General features: G+C 38.5%; 4 protein-coding genes across 5 annotated transcripts; 2 read left to right on the forward strand and 2 right to left on the reverse strand.

Annotated features, from left to right (window-relative positions):
* Positions 1-331: 331 nt before the first annotated feature.
* LOC135633125 (flocculation protein FLO11-like) lies at positions 332-2165 on the reverse strand. Its single transcript, XM_065142236.1, has 2 exons — positions 1893-2165; positions 332-1718 (listed from the first exon to the last, which is right to left on the reverse strand). The coding sequence occupies exons 1-2, from the start codon at positions 1907-1909 to the stop codon at positions 683-685; spliced, it is 1053 nt and encodes a 350-aa protein (XP_064998308.1). The 5' UTR covers positions 1910-2165; the 3' UTR covers positions 332-682.
* A 4475-nt stretch (positions 2166-6640) lies between these two features.
* LOC103979204 (FCS-Like Zinc finger 7) lies at positions 6641-9501 on the forward strand. 2 transcript variants are annotated; one of them, XM_018823360.2, is made up of 2 exons: positions 6641-7034; positions 9011-9501. In XM_018823360.2, exons 1-2 carry the CDS (start codon positions 6718-6720, stop codon positions 9144-9146), a joined length of 453 nt encoding a protein of 150 aa, XP_018678905.2. In that variant the 5' UTR covers positions 6641-6717; the 3' UTR covers positions 9147-9501. The 2 variants fall into 2 exon arrangements, with proteins under 2 accessions (XP_018678905.2, XP_009393543.2); XM_009395268.3 differs by having other exon boundaries at positions 6646-7034; positions 8990-9501.
* Positions 9502-11317: 1816 nt separating this feature from the next.
* LOC135633575 (uncharacterized) lies at positions 11318-18298 on the forward strand. Its single transcript, XM_065143182.1, has 5 exons — positions 11318-11801; positions 12217-13440; positions 14827-15024; positions 15109-15260; positions 17387-18298. The coding sequence occupies exons 2-5, from the start codon at positions 12261-12263 to the stop codon at positions 17855-17857; spliced, it is 2001 nt and encodes a 666-aa protein (XP_064999254.1). The 5' UTR covers positions 11318-11801; positions 12217-12260; the 3' UTR covers positions 17858-18298.
* Positions 18299-18553: 255 nt separating this feature from the next.
* Positions 18554-19493, reverse strand: LOC135633580 (small ribosomal subunit protein uS9-like). Its single transcript, XM_065143205.1, has one exon. The coding sequence runs from the start codon at positions 19160-19162 to the stop codon at positions 18725-18727; it is 438 nt and encodes a 145-aa protein (XP_064999277.1). The 5' UTR covers positions 19163-19493; the 3' UTR covers positions 18554-18724.
* Positions 19494-19841: the final 348 nt, after the last annotated feature.

Here is a 19841-nt window from a genome sequence, read left to right on the forward strand (position 1 = left end):
AGCTAAATCTCGTTCTTAATTTTGTTTATCATTACATATCACTGGTTTTGTTAATGGCATCGATTATTTACATTTGATCATGAATCTTAATCATATCTTGTTGTAAGTTCGAGGATCTATAACGCATGACAGCTTGTGTGCATTCCGATTGTTATTGGTTAGGGATTCATCTTACGGGGAAGCTGTCATAGATCAATATGTTGAGCTCATTTTGGTTGATAACCAAACCCTTAATTTTGGTGAATCTGCAGTTCGTGTTCCGAGGCATGGAAAATATCCGAAAAATCTGAAACATGACGAGAATACTGAAAACATCTCAAACAACATTGCAGAGCTTAAGTTATTATTTCTTTCAAGGTCTTAAATGAAGCCAGTTTCCCAGGGTTCACAGTAAACCCAGGAGTTTGGGGATAACCCTAGCTTGATCCAGATTTGAGTGAGCAGAGCTCTTTCAGAATCACAGTGAGCAAAACGAGGACGAGAAACCATGTTCGGATTAGGAAGAAAGTGTGTTGATTGATATATATGGTTACCATGCACTGACGATGATGATGATGGATGAGGCACTTCATCTTCTTTTTGCCGACACTTGCTCTACACATATTGCGAACTGGAGCACCTAGGGAAAGAATCTACGAATCCGCTGGCGACGCTTGCAGATCTCTTTCCTGCACGGGTTCAGCTATCTCGGATTGCCGTAGTTTCTGATGATTGTCTTTGATCGAGCTGGTTCCGCATTCTCCTGTCCTGATTCATTAGCCCAACCGGATAGAACATCGGTATCATGGCTCAAGTTCATGCCTTCGGTGGCGAGCAGGCTCCCGAGGCCTCCAAAGGCGTAGCCCAAGGAGTGTGAGTTGTACTCGGGAGCGGTCTGAGATTGGAGAAGGGGTTGGGAGATAAAATTTGCGCTTTGCATGTCGAGTGTGCTTGGATACTGAGCACCGAAGAGTGACAATTGGCACTTCTCGGTGGAGCTTGGAGTAGCACCAATTGGAGAACTTGTTTCAGTAGTTCTAATGGGCATGTTTATGCTGACAATGGTGTTCCCAGAAATAGAAGCAATAGCATGATCAAGAAGTGAAGCGGAGGAGGTGGAAGTAGTAGTCATGGGAAGGAAGGAAGCAGATGGGGTTTTTTGGGCAGAGGGCCTAAGGAGATAAGGGGGAATCGCGGCGGCCCCCATGTTGTAGAGGTCAAGCCGAGGGCGGGGAAAGTGGGAGGAAGTGAAGGGCGGTGTCGGTAGGCCAGTGAACTGTTGCACCATCGCGCGGAAGTTGGAAGTGTCGGTGGTGAGGACGGTGGTCGGGGCTCGCCTCGACGCCCTCGACCGCTTCTTGGCGCCTCGTGGGGCGGCGGAAGAGCGATCAGCTTGCGCGGGTGGTTGCACCGAGGAGGGACTCGCTGATGATGATACTGAGGAGCGAGTGGCCGTCATGGCGCCCAGGGTGGTGCAAGCGGAATATGGTTGGATTCTTTTAAGCCATGTAGAGTCGAGGCTGAGAGAATTGGACTCCGGAGGTGGGAAGGGGAAGGAGGTGAGGTACGGGGATAGAGGATCAAAGATGAAGGAGGATGAAGGGCGTTCGTGTTGGAAAGTAGTAGCAGTTGTTGGTGACGGTGATGGATGTGGTGGTGGGAGGTTGAAGGAGGAGATGGACTCACCTCGAGAGTCGTACTCTTCGTTCTCACCGGTGTTTGAAGACTGGATGCTCCCGCTGTTAGTTGAATCCATGTTTCGATAGTATACAAGCAAAGAAAGGGAAGATATAGGAGTGACGAAGAAGAAGAAGAGATAGGAGTGAAAGGCAGTGGCTCTAAGAGGATGCTCTGATGAAGCCAATACTGGAGTTGTATTAGTTTACAGTGCTAAAGAAGAGGTTCGATGATACCTGATCGTGGAAATCATGGATGGAGAGAGAAGAGAGACCACTCTTTCGATCACCTTTCACCTTGTTCTTTGTTCCACTTTCCGTATCTTTCCATGGATCTCTCATGGGCAGGACATGGCTTAATGATTTTGCCTTGGGGGGTAGAAAGCCAAAGAGAGGAGAGAGCAGAGTGGGAGAGAGACCTTCTATCCAAAAGAGAGGACGAATTCAGCTCACAGTTCCACTAAAAAGATCCTCCAGAGATTTCAGAAGAGGTGGGCCAACCAAGTGTTTCCGGATAGGTGCAGCCACACATGCACGGAAGGAAGAGAGAGAGAGAGAGAGAGATATGCTACCTGGTTAGACAACGCAATTAACAGATGATGCCAATGAAACTAAATCCCAAGCACAATATCTAGTACTTGCTGTATAATTTAGGTCATCTTCCACCTCTCACTTGGACTTTTCTATTCTTTCTTTCTTTCAGTATCTGTTTTGCTGCTGATTAGAAAGCATTAGAAGATTATGTACATACCAAAGAAGCATTTAGATTCTTGTCGTATTGAGGAGGAGTAATATCTAATATACATCAGTATGGCATCTAAATCTCTCTTATAGCAGAGAAGTAATATGGAGAAGAAGGTCTTGATAGAGTTATATGAGCTCCCAGGGACATATTATTTTCCTAGACTCCAAATTTATTCTAAGATTTTCCATATCTAAAACAAAATTACTGGATCGAGTGGCTTAGCTATGTTTTGGCCTAAACAAGTCTGGCTTTAGGCTTAGATTTGTGCTAACTACAAATCATGAAATTTAATTGTAGAATTAGTAAAAAGTTTTGTTCAAAACTCGAGACATCATAATTATTAATTAATCAACAGACCAATATAAGATGAGATTACAAGCACCACCCAAAGTGATAATATATGTCAATTGGTGACTCTAAATTACTGAATACTTATTTTCACATTTGAGATGATGCACAACACCTGTTATGGATTTTGCTCGTATATTATGTTTACCCATAGTTAACAATATAGATGCATTTATTTATTCTCTCACTACTCTTTCGTTAAGACTGATGCATCTATTCGAACTCCATTTCTATCTCCTAACACAAAATACAAGTTTTGATTCTCTATTAATCTTTTACATGGCAATCTCATGCATTGCATATGTTTTTATTTATTTATTATTGTTTTTCACTGAGAATACACGTAAAATTTAATTTTCTTGAGTTTTATGGTTCATGCCATTTCTTTTCTTCACTATCAGAAAATTAAATGTAAAGAAAAACACAATCTAACATGAATAATTTGAATATATAGTGTCAGTTGTTTTCTATCACAGAAACAGATTCTATATGGTAGGTAAGCTTGGTCAGGTGGATTTGTTTGGTGGAACTATTTGGCAGCCACCTCCTCAACTTGCTCCGATCACAGATCCATCACCAAATCCAAATCCCCTTCTCTCTTTAGACCTTTGCTTTGCAAGCATGTTTGTTTGTTGCAACCATCAGCGCCATTCGCTTAATAATCTTCCATCATCATCTTCTTCTTCTTCTTCTTCTTCGATGGTCAGGTCATCCATCATCGCAGAGTTGAATGCATAGCGTAGCGATGAAGTCTCCGGCTGCTAAGGGATGACCACTTGACGTGGCACAACAAATGGCTTTCGTAGACCAATGATGACCCCGTGTTGGACAGCGACGTATCATTTGATGCCCATTCCCGTCGCGGCCACGAGAAGCTAACGTGGCAAGCTTCCGCCCCCTCCTGCCCTCTCCGGGGGGCATGCGGAGCACGTGGGATGGAGTGCGGACCGGAAGAGCCGAAGCGGGACACGTAAGAAACGTAACCCCCCGCAGAGGTGCGCACGTGAAAAGTGCCTCGTGTCGCCACTTAGATATCCCGATGACTCCAAGCCATGGGACTGAGATGTTGACTTCGGACCCCCAAACACACAAGCTTATCGCTGTCGATGATCGATTGGCTTGACTGACCAACCTGTATGAACGCCATAAGTTTGTGTTTATCGATACCATCGTTTGCTCCAATTAGGAATCAAGCAGATGCAATGATAATGCAGACAACCAAACACTTACAGGTGATCTGATTGCTACCGGAAGATCTACGGATAGCAGAGCGTGGATGATAAAGCAACCTAAAAGTTGGTAGATATCTTGTCAAGTGACTAACCCTGGAATCGAGTTTTAAGTGGTCAGAGTTACGTAGGACTTACGTGTGGTTCGGTTCAATTTCACTTGGATCGTCTTTATCAAATCGGAATCGTTTGATGCATCTCAAGTCAAAATGTCTAATTGATGCGTCTCAGGTTCACACAGAAATGCCATGTAATTCCTACCGGTCACGATCCTTGGTTTCTTGGTAGTAGAACGAGGCATCAACGGGGATGCAAGATACAAGCCATGACTTGTGTTGGTGAACAAATGTGTCGGTGACTGATGAGTCAGCATGGTCTAGTCCGCGGGTCGATGTCGGAAGTCTTCTATCGGCTGAGTTGGATGCTGAGGTCGACCGGACCCTCGTGACAGGGTGTTGATCAACGTTCCTTGGTCTAGGTGTCGATTGATGACTCGTCGTGCGGACGTCGGTCGATGACTTCCAAGACGCTCGCTGGTCGAGGGCGACCGCTTTCCTGCCAAAATGATCTTCGTCGGATGATTCCCAACTTTGACATCTCCGACGAGCAAGTCAGTTCGTGGGTTGAATTATGTTTTTTCACCCTCTTGGGCTGGATGTCGGCCATAAGTCTTTATACTACTGTACCGGGGTCGGTCGTATACGAGTTGATGTGATGAATATACCAAACAATGTCGACCAGTCCCGAGCTTTCGGGACAATTATATCAAACAATGCATCGGTATGAATTTTGACTTCATGTGAGGATGCTCCTCTTGCTGATTCTCGGGTTGGCGTGATGGACATATCAAACAACGCCTTAGTACTGATTCTGATTTAGCGTGTCTTGAACCCAAAATATACCTTGGTGTTCAAAGCTTTCCATCAATATGAAGTGTAAGGAGGATAACATATGCTACTATTGTTCTTGCACTTAAGTAGAAGATTTTATTTATGTGGGCTAGAATGATGTACCAATCGATATTAATAACACATCTTAAATTTTGTACTAAACAATGATTTAATATTAGAGAAATTTTGTTGTGATTACATATGGCTTTAATTTGTCTCGATACACTTAAATAACTCACTTATTGTTCATACTTTGTAAAAAGTTATGAATGTTAAAATATTACTATATAACAATACACAACTATTTAATAAGTGATAGTCGCAATAGCGACAAATCATAGTTATTTATCAAATGTTAAATATTCTAAATCTCATTTGATATTTTTTTCATTATTATTTTTTCTTTAAAACTTCAACTAGTTTGAATCTTAAATTTTGTCTATGTCATTCACCCTGGTAAGCAAAAATACACTGAAATAAACTATTTATGGTGGTAGAATCACTCAAACGATATATAAGTCCTCCAACTTCCAATATGAACCAATCCAAGATCTTCAAAAGTTAATTAAGTTCTCAACGATCCACCAAAAAAACACAAAAGACAATAAGAAAATTGGATTCCTCAAAGTTCACCAACTACTACTCAACTATGGGCCAACATTTCATTCTTGGTTAGATGGGCTCCATATTTTATGAAAGAAAAACCAGTTGTGGATGGTGAAAGAGCAATCGGTTCTATACATAGCCAAAGATGCCTCATATATATATGACCTATTATTCACCATCATAATTCGCTAGAATTTTAATCGAGAAAATGTTAACTTTATCACAAGCATGCATTTGAAACGAAGTGCCTGATAAAAGATCAAAATTTTGATTATAAAAGTTGATCTTCAATGTGATTTTGCTTTCCCTTTCTAGACAAATCTTTATAGAAATTGAAAATATTGATGCTTTGATAATTTGTAAAGGGGGATAAAAGTTAATCGAAAAAATCGGTGAATATCTAAGAAAACCTTTTTGAATTTCTTCTTTTTTTTTCCTATTAATGCCCCCATTTTTCTGATGAGACATATAAGAAATATTTCTACCTTTTGTATTGGACTGATAAAAAAAGATGAATCAATTCGGATGTCAAAAATATTATACATTAAATTATTATTTAAAATGTAATAATTGAGATAAAAAAAATTAAATTTGTTTTATGTGTTTTCATTTCCAAATCAATAAGAACATATATTTGAAACCTTGATAAATTAGTTTTTACATGGAGTTACATGTAGGCATTGAAAATATTATAATTTTAATAAAATATATTATAATTATATTGATTTACCTTATGGATTGGTTCAAAAAGGAGATTTTCGGATCTTGTCTTTTGGATTAAAAAAATGGAGGCATTGATGGAATAAATAAAAAGAGAAATCAATGGAAAAAAATAAATTTATATTTTTTGGAAAATCATAAAAAAAGAAGTGGTTCTATAATTAAAATATTATAATTGGATTGATTCAATCCTTTGGAGTGGTTCTATAAAGGACAAAGTTATTTTCAGATCTTATATTTTGGATAAAAAAATGAGGGCATTGATGAATTAAATAAAAAGAGATATCAATGAAACAATATAAATTTAGAGTTTTTTTTTTCGAAAATTCATTAAAAAAAAGAAAAAAATGGATTCGAGGATGGGGAGGTTCTCCAATCGGACGGTCCGGATTCATCGTCACTCTCTGTCTCACTTCTTCCATCATTTAAAGGCCAACAAAAAATCCCATCTCCGCTTCCGTTGATCTCTCGAGTGTCGCAACCGTCTTTCGCTCTCCGGTCTCTGCTCCGCGAGGGAGAAGGGGATGGCGGAGGGGAAGGGGGAGAGAGAGGATGTGGCGATACTCCTTGGCAAGGGTCTGCAGCCTCCCATGCGACGAACGACGAGCATGATGGTGTTCTCCGCGACCAATTTTGCGGCCGCCTCCGCCGCGGCAGATTGGCGAGAGGGCATCCGTCGCAGTGAGCAGAATAGAGCAGCAACGTTTGAGATGCCGCCGAGGATCGTCCAGCGGCGGAGCTTCAACGACTTCCGGACGTTGGAGACGACCGCCCAATTCCTTATGGCCTGCGGCCGCTGCAATCGCCGCCTCGGCCCTGGATCCGACACCTTCATTTATCAGTAAGAAAAAGTTCCCCATTTTTGGTTCTGATCTGATCTGATTCGATTTTTTCGTTGCTTATTAAGTTATATTCTATTGATATAGGCTGCCTGATCACTAGTTGTTTGGAGAACACTGTTTGATCTGTTCGTGACACCCGCCATTGGTCTTGTTTATGGCCTACGTGAACAAAATTGACGTCCGCTAGGGAGTAGTTTAGTGATCGTTCCATAGTTATATATTTGGTTTATACCATTCATCTTTCAATAAAGGTTAACAATTTTAATTTAAATGATTCTTTTTTTTTTTTTCAAAGGTTCAAAGTTCTTTGTATTGGATCACATCAAGTGTATTTCGCATAGGTTTTTACGGATCTTTCACCCCACACTAGTCTGGTAATAAGGTCTCATAATGTCTGGTGCCTTTTGGGGGCTCAAGATACTTCCGAAAGATAAAATTCTGGAGAGATGAGGATGTCTGATAACTCATTAGATGATGCCCATCGTGAATCTAAGAGGTCTTGACTCACCTATTAAGGGTCCTGATGAGAACGTTTAATCCCACAATGGGAGCTAAGATCTTATGAGAGCAAAGTGCTAGCTCTCTTTTAGAATCCACGAGATTTAACGGGACAAAACCATAGGTACTCTTTATAAGTAGATAATTTCTCGTGAGTTCATATTTCTTTTTTTTATGAGAATGAATGATGACTCAACGAACAATAAAATCATAAGTCCTGACTATTTAAGATTAGTTATATGAATCTTTTGTCACTAGTGAGATATTTAAGAACTCATATGTTTAATTAAATTAAGAATATTTAAATTTTTATTTATAGTTTTATTAACATCGTTTAAGGTTTTTTCTATCTTTCCTCGGTCTACTAATGATAATTATTTCATCAATTCTGACTATTCTATATGTAAATCTCAGAAGCATTTGTCCATATCATCTTAACCGATTCTATCTTGTTTTATTGTTACATCCGATTATATCAGAAGGAGGTAAAATTAAGATTAATTTATAAAGAAGCTGATGAGTATGTTACTATTAATTTCAGTTTAAATATTTTAGTCAGTAATTTGAGTCAAATAAAATTGATAAACCAATTAGTCGATTTGATCTGGATCATGATATTTGTCTCCTATCGTGATACTTAATTGTTCATAAATAAAAATAATATTTTACAAAAAAAATACTCTTGAGGACTAATGATGACTCCACGTATATAATCTTTACAAAACATTTTGTTAAAATCCATTACATTTGTATGGTCATAACATTTCTAGGATTCTTCTTGATCATTTCTAGCGTCAGCTGCTGCCTGCTACTTGCGAGTTGTGACTAAATTAAGGTAAAGATCATGCGTGTATTACATGCACATGCTAATGTACCAGAAATGACATTAACTCTGCAGAAGTTATATGTGATGAAGGATTTGAAGATAATTTTATCAGCACATGAGCATATTAACCATAAGAAAGAGCTGATTATGATTATGAATAGAACTCTTTGTTGTAATGCGCTTTCTTTTATGGATTGATTAGTGGTATTATTTATGGAGCTTCTTTTCAGAATTTTATCACGTAACATGTATGTGTTTTACTTTCATGCAAACTAAATTTTCTCGAAAAGAATGCATTTAGATTCTTCAACCGCAGAAATGCCACTTTAGCTGGTTTCTGAGATGCAAGATTTTTGTTTCTTGAAGTTTTCCTACAGCGGAGAGAAATTTCTCTTGTTTTTTTTTGTTCCAAAGCAAAATGTAAATCTGTTCTGTAGCAACCCATCCCCTGCATATGAACATGTATAAGCGAGTGCAGGTTTCCGACAAAAAATTAAACCTATTGACTCCAGAAAAATTGGCCGATCTTAGCATTCCTCTTGTTTAGCAACAGTACATCTTCAGTAACAGTCCCTGTGGACGCTTAATGATTGGCATAATATAGCTTTTGATCTCTCTTTGCATTTATAGGGGCGAAATTGCATTTTGTAGCCTTGAGTGCAGAGAGCATAAGATGTGCCAAGACAAGAATATAAATAAGCGCCTGACGCCCAAGAAGACCGATGCTTCCTCGTCAACTAAAGCTTCAGAAACACCTGGCAGTGGCGAAATGGCTATTGCTGCTTAAGCCGAGCAAGAATCTGCTTTCCAAGTGCCAAACTTTGGTGGATATCAGTTTTGAAGTGGCAGTGAGGACACTCTGGTCGCCTCAAAAGATTGAAGATTCATTCTCTTTGATGCTCTGGCCACCTCAAAAGATCAAAGAATTTTTTTCACTTTGATGCTACTTGTCCCAACATCCATCCCTTTTGATATTTTGATACGATGGGTTCGAATAGATGTAATCAGGTTCATCTCTCGCAGGGAATTCCTGTTGTTTTTTGGGTATTAAAATGAAAACTCAAATAATATAGGAACACCAAAGTCTGTTTTCTGTGATGAACTTGTGATATCAAAGACATTTATACTGTTCTCTACCACAAGTGACACAAGAGTCACCTACTTTTGTTCTCACAGAGTGGCGAACATGATGAACTTCCATGAAGGGTTTATGTATCAGTTCTTCTCACATAAGATTCTGTGATCTTTTGAGTTGTATAGTGCAGCAAAACCTTCTCCAAGGCTTTTCAGTGTTGCTTGCAGGGATGTTCGACTGTTCCAGTAGGACCAGCTTACTACTGTTTACTGTTCCTTGATGCCTAGGGCCATAAATGGTCCATTGTGATACTGAGGAGCATGGATGGAGAGTAACATATCTCCATAGAATCAAATATATCCATCCATGCATCAACATCTGTAGATGTGCATAATATGTGATTATACATGTAGAACGAATGAACCTGTATAGCTTCATCAACATGTCATACTTTATGATTAGCAAATTTTGTTCGTTTCCATAGGATAATTTTATGCCCTTTTTGTGCTTCGAGGAGCATGATTTAAATTAATATTATTTTTGTTTCTACTGTAATATATGCTTTTACATTTTAGTTAAAATAAAAATACTACTCAAAACAAGCTCGTATTTAGATAACCATTCTACAATCTATTGCACAAATCTAGAACTCTAGTGAATTGATTCAAGTGGTCTCTCCTTATATGCTTAGCTTTTTGGTAAACTAAGTGTATCATGTAGGGTTGGAAACTTTGTTCATTGTACAAGACTTGGTTTCTTACTTTCCTATTCAAACCTATCACAAATCTGATTAATGATATCCAAACTAGATTTAAGAGAATCAATAATCATCTTAAATTTCTGTTTCTTAAATTAAAATAGAATAATCGGTATCTTACTTTAGTATCACTATTTACTTCCTAGTCTTGCTAACCTTCGTATATAATAAATCTCGGGCATATATATTTCTGATTCTTGAACATGCTAATAGGGAATAATCTATTTTCTAAAACAAAATAAAAAATAATCTTCACCCGAATGACTACGATCGATAGTGAGAGTGGATCGGTGGATGTCATCGTTTATATGAAAAAAAATATGTTCTTTATATTTTTTATTTTAATTTAAGTTTTAAAAAAATATTTGGTTAATAATATAATTATATAATATTCCATAAAAATTTGATATCAATTAAATTTAAATTTTCAATGTAAAATAAAAAGTGATGCAGGTGTTAAAATTTAAATTTTGTTAATGTTAAATTAACGAATTGTTTTGAATTTTGTACTACAAGATAAAAAAAATTAATAAACCCTCTTTATTGATTTTAATGTTGTTCATGTCTCAACGTATTAAATTAGAATAATAATCGATATTAATTTAATTATTTTGAATCATGATTAATAAAATTAATAAACCATATTTAATGATTTCCATATCTTCACGTGTCAAGTTAGATTATATGTTAATTAATAATTTAATTATTTTGAATCATGAAATAAAAATTAGTAGATCATATTTAATGATTCTCATGATGTTCACATATTTAACAATATGAAGCCATCATAGGATCGAATCTCTCATGCCATATCCAAAATCTAGCTACGATTGACTAAGAATTATTTGAATATTAAATTTTGGACTATCTTATTCATGGTATAATATGTATCACCAAATCTAATCTATGTGACATAAATTAAATCTCGATCTGGTTTGAATCGGAATCGAACCAATTTACAGTCAAAATTAATCGGGTCAAACGGTTCGATGGGTTAAACGAACCGGAAGCAAGACCATACAGTTTCATTTCGATTTCTATAAATTGGAACTGTCGTCGCATTAGTTGCATGTCGCACATCAAAATCAAACTCAAACTCTCAAAAAAGTTTCCTTCACTTTAGTTCCAATCTGGTCATCTCTTATTTTTATTAATTAGAAGACACCCAAAGAAAGAGACCACAGAATACATCCCAACGCCCGCAACTGTCCTCGCATCCCAAACCACAGACCACATCTCACGCGCTCTCTCCTTGCTCGGAGCGCTAACCCTAGAAAAAGCACGCTCGATCGACCCCGCCCCCATCGCTCCCCCAAGAAACAATTCCTCCATCTCGCTTCCTCTCCTCCTCCTCCTCCACCTTCTCCGATACTTTTTTTTTTCTTTTTTCTTTCGATTTTTTCGGTGTTCTTTTTCAGGAAGGATGGACGGGTTCCGTCGGCGGCTGAGTTCTTCTTCCTCCGAGATCTTTCCTGCTGGGTTTTGATTCTTTTTTTTTTCCTCTCCCGATCTAATGCCTGTTTTCTGTTCTGGAATTAGGGTTTCCCATTCGGTTCCCTCCTGAGCTCTCGATTTCCCCGCGCGGTTTCAGATTGGAAGCTGATCGTCCGGTGAGTTATTCTCCCCTGCAGAGGGCTCTCGTCTAGAGATTGACTCTTGGGTTTTGCATCAGGGTTTTGGTTCCTTGTGGTACTCTTGTTGGTTAGTTAGGGTTCGTGGTGAATGCGTCGGTGGGCTTTTTGTTATTCATCGGTGTTGCATCTTGGATTTTGTTCTTAGTTCTCGTTGACGTTTTCATGATTTGTCTTGTCAAAGGGTTTACTTTTCCTATTTGATGATAAGCTGTAACATTATGTGATGATATATTGTTCGCTGGAAGTAATTTAGTTAGTGGTTGACATGATTTTTTTCTGAAGTTTGTAATTTGCAGCATACTTAGAGGTTGTTCTTTGGCAGTGGCACTGAAACTTTTCGTGACATGATTGGTGTACTTACAATGTTTGAAATTTTTGGTGGTTTTAATAGGCTTTTGAAGATTAGCTTAAGTTGGGGTGCATCCACTAGAGAGCATGTCGTCGCAATATCCTGTGCTTAACAACAAACCCATTGATCAATGGAAGGTTACAGAGTTAAAAGAGGAGCTGAGAAAAAGAAAGATCCCTGTAAGGGGCCTGAAGGAGGAGTTGATAAGGAAGCTCGATGAGGCAATACGTAATGAGATGGCTAAAGAGGAGGAATCGGTCAATGCCTGTAATCCTGATTCAGTTCATGATGATGGTGATCAAGTGCAATCAGAAAAGTTGGTAGATAATCATACCTATGTTGTTGTCGATCCAACTGGAAAAACGGGCTCTGATGCCCTTGCAATTGACATAGATATCAATCAAGACATCAGTTCTCAATATGCCATAACAGCTACTCCAGGATTGGATACAAAAGTTTCAGAAACAAAGACTAATGTGGTTTCACTGGAAGACAGTGGAACTGAAACTCAGACGGTGATTACTCTGTCCGAATCAAGTATCCAAGATGCAAGCCCCAAAGAGATGCATGATGAAGAAAAACATGATGAAGAAAAGCATGATGAAGAAAAGCAAGAAGAAGAAAAGCAAGGCGAAGAAAAGCATGAGGATTCAACCGGCTCCCGTGAGGATATCAAGCTCAACCTTTCGGAACCAGACAATCAGGTACCTGTGGTCAGCCCAGATTTAGGTTTCCAAGTTAAGTGTGAGTCGATTCCTATTGATTCTGTGTCAATTATTGAAAAAAATAGTCTAAAGGATAATTTAAATGCTGATGACTTTCATTTAGAACAAGAAGTTGTTAAGCCGGAGATGGTTCAACCATCATCCAGCAGTGTCATAGGTGGTGATCTGCAGCCTTTGGATGACGATAAAGGGCCAGTTAGTGACCCAGTCACTTTGGAGGAGACAGATGTCAAAAGTAGTATAAACATTGACCTCAGCATGAAAGAAGAAAATGTAGAGGAAGGGTCTCCAGAAAAATTAAACTTAGATAGGTGTTCAAGTGATGAATTAATGGAAGAGGATGTTTCTGATATCAAGCATGTTGACTCCAACACTAAGTCTGAGGAACTGGAAGGAAAAACTGAGGTGAACTTGGAGCCTGCTGTAGGTGGGGAAACCAGTTTTGATGGTGGTCTGGGTGGCTCCATGCCAGAAAAGAAAGATACTGTTGTTGAAGACCATAGGAAGCCAGAAGTTCCCGCTGAGAAGAGGAAACTAGAAGGTACTCCCAGTGGATTAAAATTCTATCCTCGGTACAATCATAAGCATGTTTTCTTCATTTTTGTCGTTGAATGATATCAAAGCATCAATATGGTTTTTACTGAAATGTCATACAAGATGCCTATAAAATAGCCATTGAAACATCTCTTTAATTTGAAGCCAATACGTGAAGTACTGTACATGTACATGTCAATCGTTGTTGCTAAAATATTAGAAAAAACAATAAATAACAGATAATGACAACAAGATGCAATGTCTAAACTATTTAGGTCGACTAACAATATCTTTAGATAGATCAAACACATTTAAATTCTTATTTTATAGTTTTTTGTAAAGGTTTTTCAGCTCTCCCTCTATCTCTCTTTGCATCACTAATGCTAATTGTTCCATATAGGACTTTGTATAACATGTCTATGTTATCTTAGATAATTCTCCCACATTTTATTCTCCATTGGAACCATATCTAATTGTTCATGAATGAACAAAAGAAATCTATTTTTTAAAATTTTCAGTTTCTTCTCATGGTCACCTCAACATGCTTTCTCTCAATGACATACTTTCTACACGTGTCGCTCCTTAATTGCTCAACACACATTCGTAAAAGGATGAGTAACCTAACAATTGTATCATAAGATATCTTTTAATCTAAATGGCATCCAGTGATCAGACAGAACAAGTTACACCCATCTCCACTTTAACTGATAGGTATTACACTATAATCAATATCTTCATCAATGTCTCTGTCATGCTGAAAAATTCAGTCAACTGTCAAGATACTTAGAATTTCTTGTCCATTCATTTTAACTGCATCTGCACTTCTTTTAGTATTATTAAAATTACATCTCATATCTTCAGTTTTATTTGTACTTATACAAAACCTTTAATTCTAAAGGTTGTTTGATTAATTTCATTTAAAAGATCATCAATTAGTTTAAATGAAATTGCTTTAATACTTGAGTTATGAGAGATAATATGTTATTCAAAAGATAATAACGGAAACAAATCGAGACTAATCTATTGTATACCTATTAGATAAGCATATCAAGAAATACTTCTTATATGTTGTACAAAGGATTCAAATTTGTTCACTTGCAGTTTGGAAGAGATAAATAGACACCACTGTGTTAGTACTTGTAGATAATCCATGCTTTGACTTTTTTATTTTATTCAACTGATCTGCTTGTGATGTATGATAGTGTGTAAGTTCGTGTTGTCTGCTTGTACAATGCCTTTTCATTTACCTTTTCAGAAACAAATCCATGTACAATGTTGCAATTCCAATTTCGATTAGATGATACTGTATTTCTTTTTCATTCTTTTGGTGCACTGGTGGTTATCAGCAGTATTTCAGTAGTGAACCATTCTTCTAATGATCCTTTGGCCCCAGACCGAGAAGTTGTTGGAAGCAATGGGGCTCCTAAGCGGCAACGCCGTTGGAATGCAGAAACTGTAAAAGTTCCTGAACAACAAACATATACTCTTATTACATCAAGTCCATCTAAGGATGCATTTCATCTGACTCCTAGACGCACACTCACGAAGTCTGTTCCAAAGCCTGTTGAAAATTCCCAGAAGGAACGCATTGGTGAGCTTAAGAGGCTTTATGTCCACTGTGTTTATTCAATATCTAAATGATTTTATTTGACTATATTTTGTGTCTGCATCACAGTGCCACCATCCCCGAAACCAGCGACAACTTCACTGAGAATTGACAGGTTTTTGCGTCCTTTTACTCTAAAAGCAGTGCAAGAGCTGCTTGCAAAAACTGGAACTGTCTGCAGTTTCTGGATGGACCACATCAAGACCCACTGCTATGTCACTGTAAGTCTTTCATGCTAGTTTTTGTTATTTAGTTCTCATATGATTTCCTGTCCATCTTGTTGGTACAAATTCATAGATAAGTCATTTTAGTTTTGGCATTTGATTGCCAGTATATCTCTGAATATGAAATTGACTAGTTCAACGTTCAAATGTTATGTTAATATTTGATTCTGCTCATTTATAGTCTTATATCAAATGAGATTTTAGAATTAGAAGAGGAAGAAATTAAATTGCATTGCATTTATCTTCAGATGGTATCACAAATGTTGTCTCATTTCATATTGTAATGAAAAAATGACTAGACTATCTGGGTGGCTGGATGCAACCTTCTTTGTGCCTTGCATGTGGCCTTGATTGTCCATGTATCCATGAAGTATTAGGCAGATGCCTAAATAGCTGGACACTGCTTGAGTGGTCTGTTTAAACTGGTTGTGTAGTTAAGCGTGGAGCAAATTTATGTCGTCTGCCTTTAGTCCACTCTGAAAGTCTACAAATATCCTATATTGGATCTCCATTTGTGACTCTTCAAATTTTGCATCTCCATTTGTAACTCAAACTTAAAAGCTCTGTTTTGCAATTAATGAATGATAACTTCATTAAATGAATTTGCATTTAATGAATTTGCAATTAATGAATTTGCATCTCCAAGAGGTCATTAAATGGCTCCTCTTCAATCAAGGTGAAAAAAATGCATCGACTCTAAGTAGATGACCATCAGCAGAAAGCAACTAGAAGTAGAGGAAATTAATTTTTATTTTCCTCTCTTTTCTATATTCTCTTCCTGTCTTCGTCTTTTTTCTTTTCTCTTACCTATTATGCAAAAAATGTCCAGGTTGTTAGGGCAGTCAGTTCCTTTTTACCCTTTTTGTCATGTCTGAGCACATCACAAATTGTTTAATGTATTTCTTGTTCCTCATCTTAAGATGATCAAACATGTTGTCCTCTTTAAACAACATGAAAAGGATGTATAGACACTAAGGTACGTAGATGACCATTGACAAAACAACCAGACGAAGATGTAAATAATTGTTTTTCCTCCTCTCTTTTCTATATTCTCTGCCTGTATTCCTCTTTTTTCTTTCCTCTTAAACAGTACAAAAAAATGTTCCAGTTGTTAGGGCAGTCAAAATTTCTTTTTTATTTTTCTATATCATGTTTGAGCAAGAACTAGTTGTTAGGGCATTCACCACTCTTGACATTCTTTGTAGTTCTTTTAGATACTTGAGGCATTTTCCTAGCACCTTTTTTATTGAGTCTTGGTGGCTCTTACCCCACCTTTCATGTAATAGGACTTTGTGTCAGTTGACCCTTCTTTATCATTAATTAGCTTATAACTCGTTTTGCATTTTGTAGTGGATGCTGTTTGTCAAATTGCAGCATCTTATTCATATGTTTTCTTTAATCACTGCCACCAATTCCTGTTGCTCCTGCCATTTTGTGGTATTCTGAGGGAGAGAGGAAGGGGATGATGAAGGGGATTTTATTTTCTTTAATGAAATGGAAAAAGGATGAAAAGAGAGGAGGAAAAGAGATTGAATGAAACAAGTTATTTCATTTCAGAAATTAGCAGTTTTAACTTAAAAAATTGATTCACCTTTTCCTTAAGGAACTTTTGTTGATTGAGTAATACTTGAGCTAATAAGGTCCTGAGAAATTAAGAAGATTGCACCACAATATATGTGTCCATGTAACTTAAGCATTCTCATAACTTAAGATGATGGACAAAACTGGAAAAAAAATTAAGATGTAAAATGCTCAAATTGTCAAATTTGGCTGCGTCAATGGTTGTAGAAGTATTCAAGGTACGTGCCTTCTATGTTTGCTTCCTTTCTCATTTAGTTCATAATACAAGATTAACAGCTAGAATGAATCAGATGGCCCTCTCTACTTGCATTCATCTAATGTCATTCCTTTCGAGGTTAACTATTTTAATATGAGACAGACAGGATTTTGATAATATAGTCTGCCTATCATTTAGTTTAGTTTCTTCTACTTGGAAATGATAATTTTAACTATGACAAAGTCTGAGGGTTCTTCTCTTTAGAGTGCGCGCGCGCGCACACACACACACATATAATTCAAATTTTCATCATATTTGGCACCTAAATTTTGGTTGACATTTGCAGTATTCTTCTGTCGAAGAAGCCACTGCAACCCGAAATGCTGTTTATAACCTCCAGTGGCCTCCCAATGGTGGAAATCTTCTGGTAGCAGAGTTTGTTGATCCCCAGGATGTTAAGGCTCATGTCGAGCCCCCACCTCAATCAGCAGTACCGATAAGCCCAAACCCAACCACAGCTAAGGTTACAAACTTTCAACAACCTCAGGCAGCTCAACCCCCTACTCGCCAGCATTCTTTCAGGCAGCCGCTACCACCCCTTCCTACACCAACATTATCTGACCTGCCTGCTGCAAGGGAGAGACTTCCCCCACCTCCTCCATTGAACCCAGAACCACCAGCTTTAACACTCGATGATCTATTCAAGAAGACTAGAGCTACCCCAAGGATCTATTACCTACCCTTGTCTGAAGAAGCAGTGGCATCTAAGTTTGCAGCACAAGGCAAAAACCATAAAGGACAAACAAGCCAATATTAGCCCCAAAGCTATTACTTTTATCGTTCGTTTTGAAGTCTTGTGGATTTTATCAACTAGTCAAATGGTATGTATTTGCATCCGACTCGGTGGTTTATACACCTGTTCTTCGTCAGCAGTCTGGTGGTGTTTCAGGTGGATCAATGCAATCGTCCACTGCCTTGTGAGAAACGTTTTACTAGCAAGAAGGTATCCTGTGGCTAGGGAACACATTACATGGATGATATGCTGATAAGAGAACTGTAGTGAAATAAAAATTAGGTTTCTTGCTGAGTAGTTTAGCATAATCAGATCATGAATATTTGCTTAAGCTTTATGTTCCTGAAAGATATTGCTGTAGAGCAGGGTCCAGTGAGGATGAGTTTTAAGTCATTAAAAACAGCATTTCTATAGTATTTTTTTACCCACCGGATGTTTTGCCTGAATATAGTTTTTGTGTGATCATTGTTTTTCTTCTCTATGGTTTACTAGATTAGAATGATGACCATATGATGTATATGTTCTTATAGTACTAAACTAGAGCTGCCTGGACTACTTAAGCATCCTTTCAAATACCAGTCGTGAAGTCTGGACCAGCAAATACTTGGCCCATAAAGCCCAAGTATGGCCCAAGTTTCCAAGTAGGAACTTACCCCGTGCACAAATGGTAAAAATGTGAACCTATTGCTTCATCAGAAGGTACAAAGGCACATAATCTGATGCAGAGAAAGAGCTAGTGAATCATATAATTAAAGCGTTAATGTAAAATCTAGAACATAACAGGAATACCAAATGTGCCTCGAGAGCGAGCAATTCCGGAAGAGGCAACAAACAAAGCAGGAAAGATCAAAACTTCACGAGGAAAGATCGGGACTACAGAACCTCTCGGATCTAACGGTACGACTTCTGGAACCTGGCGCGTGCGCCTCGACCACCGAACTTCTTGGGCTCACATCGGCGGGGGTCGGCGACCAGAAGGGTGCGATCATAGCGGACGAGGATGCCCTTGATTTCCTTCTTGGACTGCTCGTCCACGTACTTTTGGTGGAAGGCGACGAGGGCCTTGGCGATGCTCTGACGGATGGCATAAATCTGGGAGGTCTTGCCGCCGCCGCGGACGCGGATGCGGATGTCGACGTCCATGAACCGTTGCCGTCCGAGGAGGAGGATGGGCTCGAAGGCCTTAAGGCCGAGGATCTCCGGCTTCACCAGTTCGATCGGCACGCCGTTCACCTTGATCAGCCCACGACCCCGCTTGCAGTGCGCCACAGCCACCGCCGTCTTCTTCCTTCCGAAGCACTGCACCGAGTCCACCGCTGCCGTCGCCATCGCCAACGATCGAGCTCACCGAGTGATGAACGAGACGAAACCCTAAATTTTGATCGGCGCGTGGGAGAGTCGACGACTTATATAGCGGAAAGCACCAGGAACCAGGAAGCGGTTTAGTCACACGACAGTCCAGCCTGCTGCGGACCGGATCCGGACAGGGAGTCGGTTTACTTTAATTGCACCGGTCCTTGTGGTGCGAGCCAACCCTTGAATGGGCATCTTCATCTCCCATGGTGGATCGGGCCCAAACAGGACGGCTTGATCTGGCCGAGTTAAGAATTTGCGTTTTTTCCAGTCATTGAAACCAGACCGGACCGGACCAGCTGGCTTGACCGACAAAACCGAACTGGATCCGCCGGTCGAAGTATAAAAATTTCAAATTACTCTTAAAGCCCTTTGTAGAAGCTTTGTTTTTTCAAAAAAGTCATCAATCATATTTACATGGTAGCTCAATTAATTTTTGTTTGAAAAGTCTTCGATTCGATTATGTGTTGTATTATAAACTTACCTTTATATATATTTATATAATTTTTAATTTTAAATATAATATTATTAAGTTTTTTTTATTATTCAAGTTGAAGAATGATTTGAAGTCAATTAAGATCGATCTTCCTTATTTGTATCAAAGCGGTCTTAGCCAACACCATCGTCCTCCAAGTCTAATTAATCTGAACACCTA

This window comes from Musa acuminata, chromosome BXJ3-3, assembly GCF_036884655.1.
Source record: "Musa acuminata AAA Group cultivar baxijiao chromosome BXJ3-3, Cavendish_Baxijiao_AAA, whole genome shotgun sequence".
Lineage (NCBI taxonomy): Eukaryota > Viridiplantae > Streptophyta > Magnoliopsida > Zingiberales > Musaceae > Musa > Musa acuminata.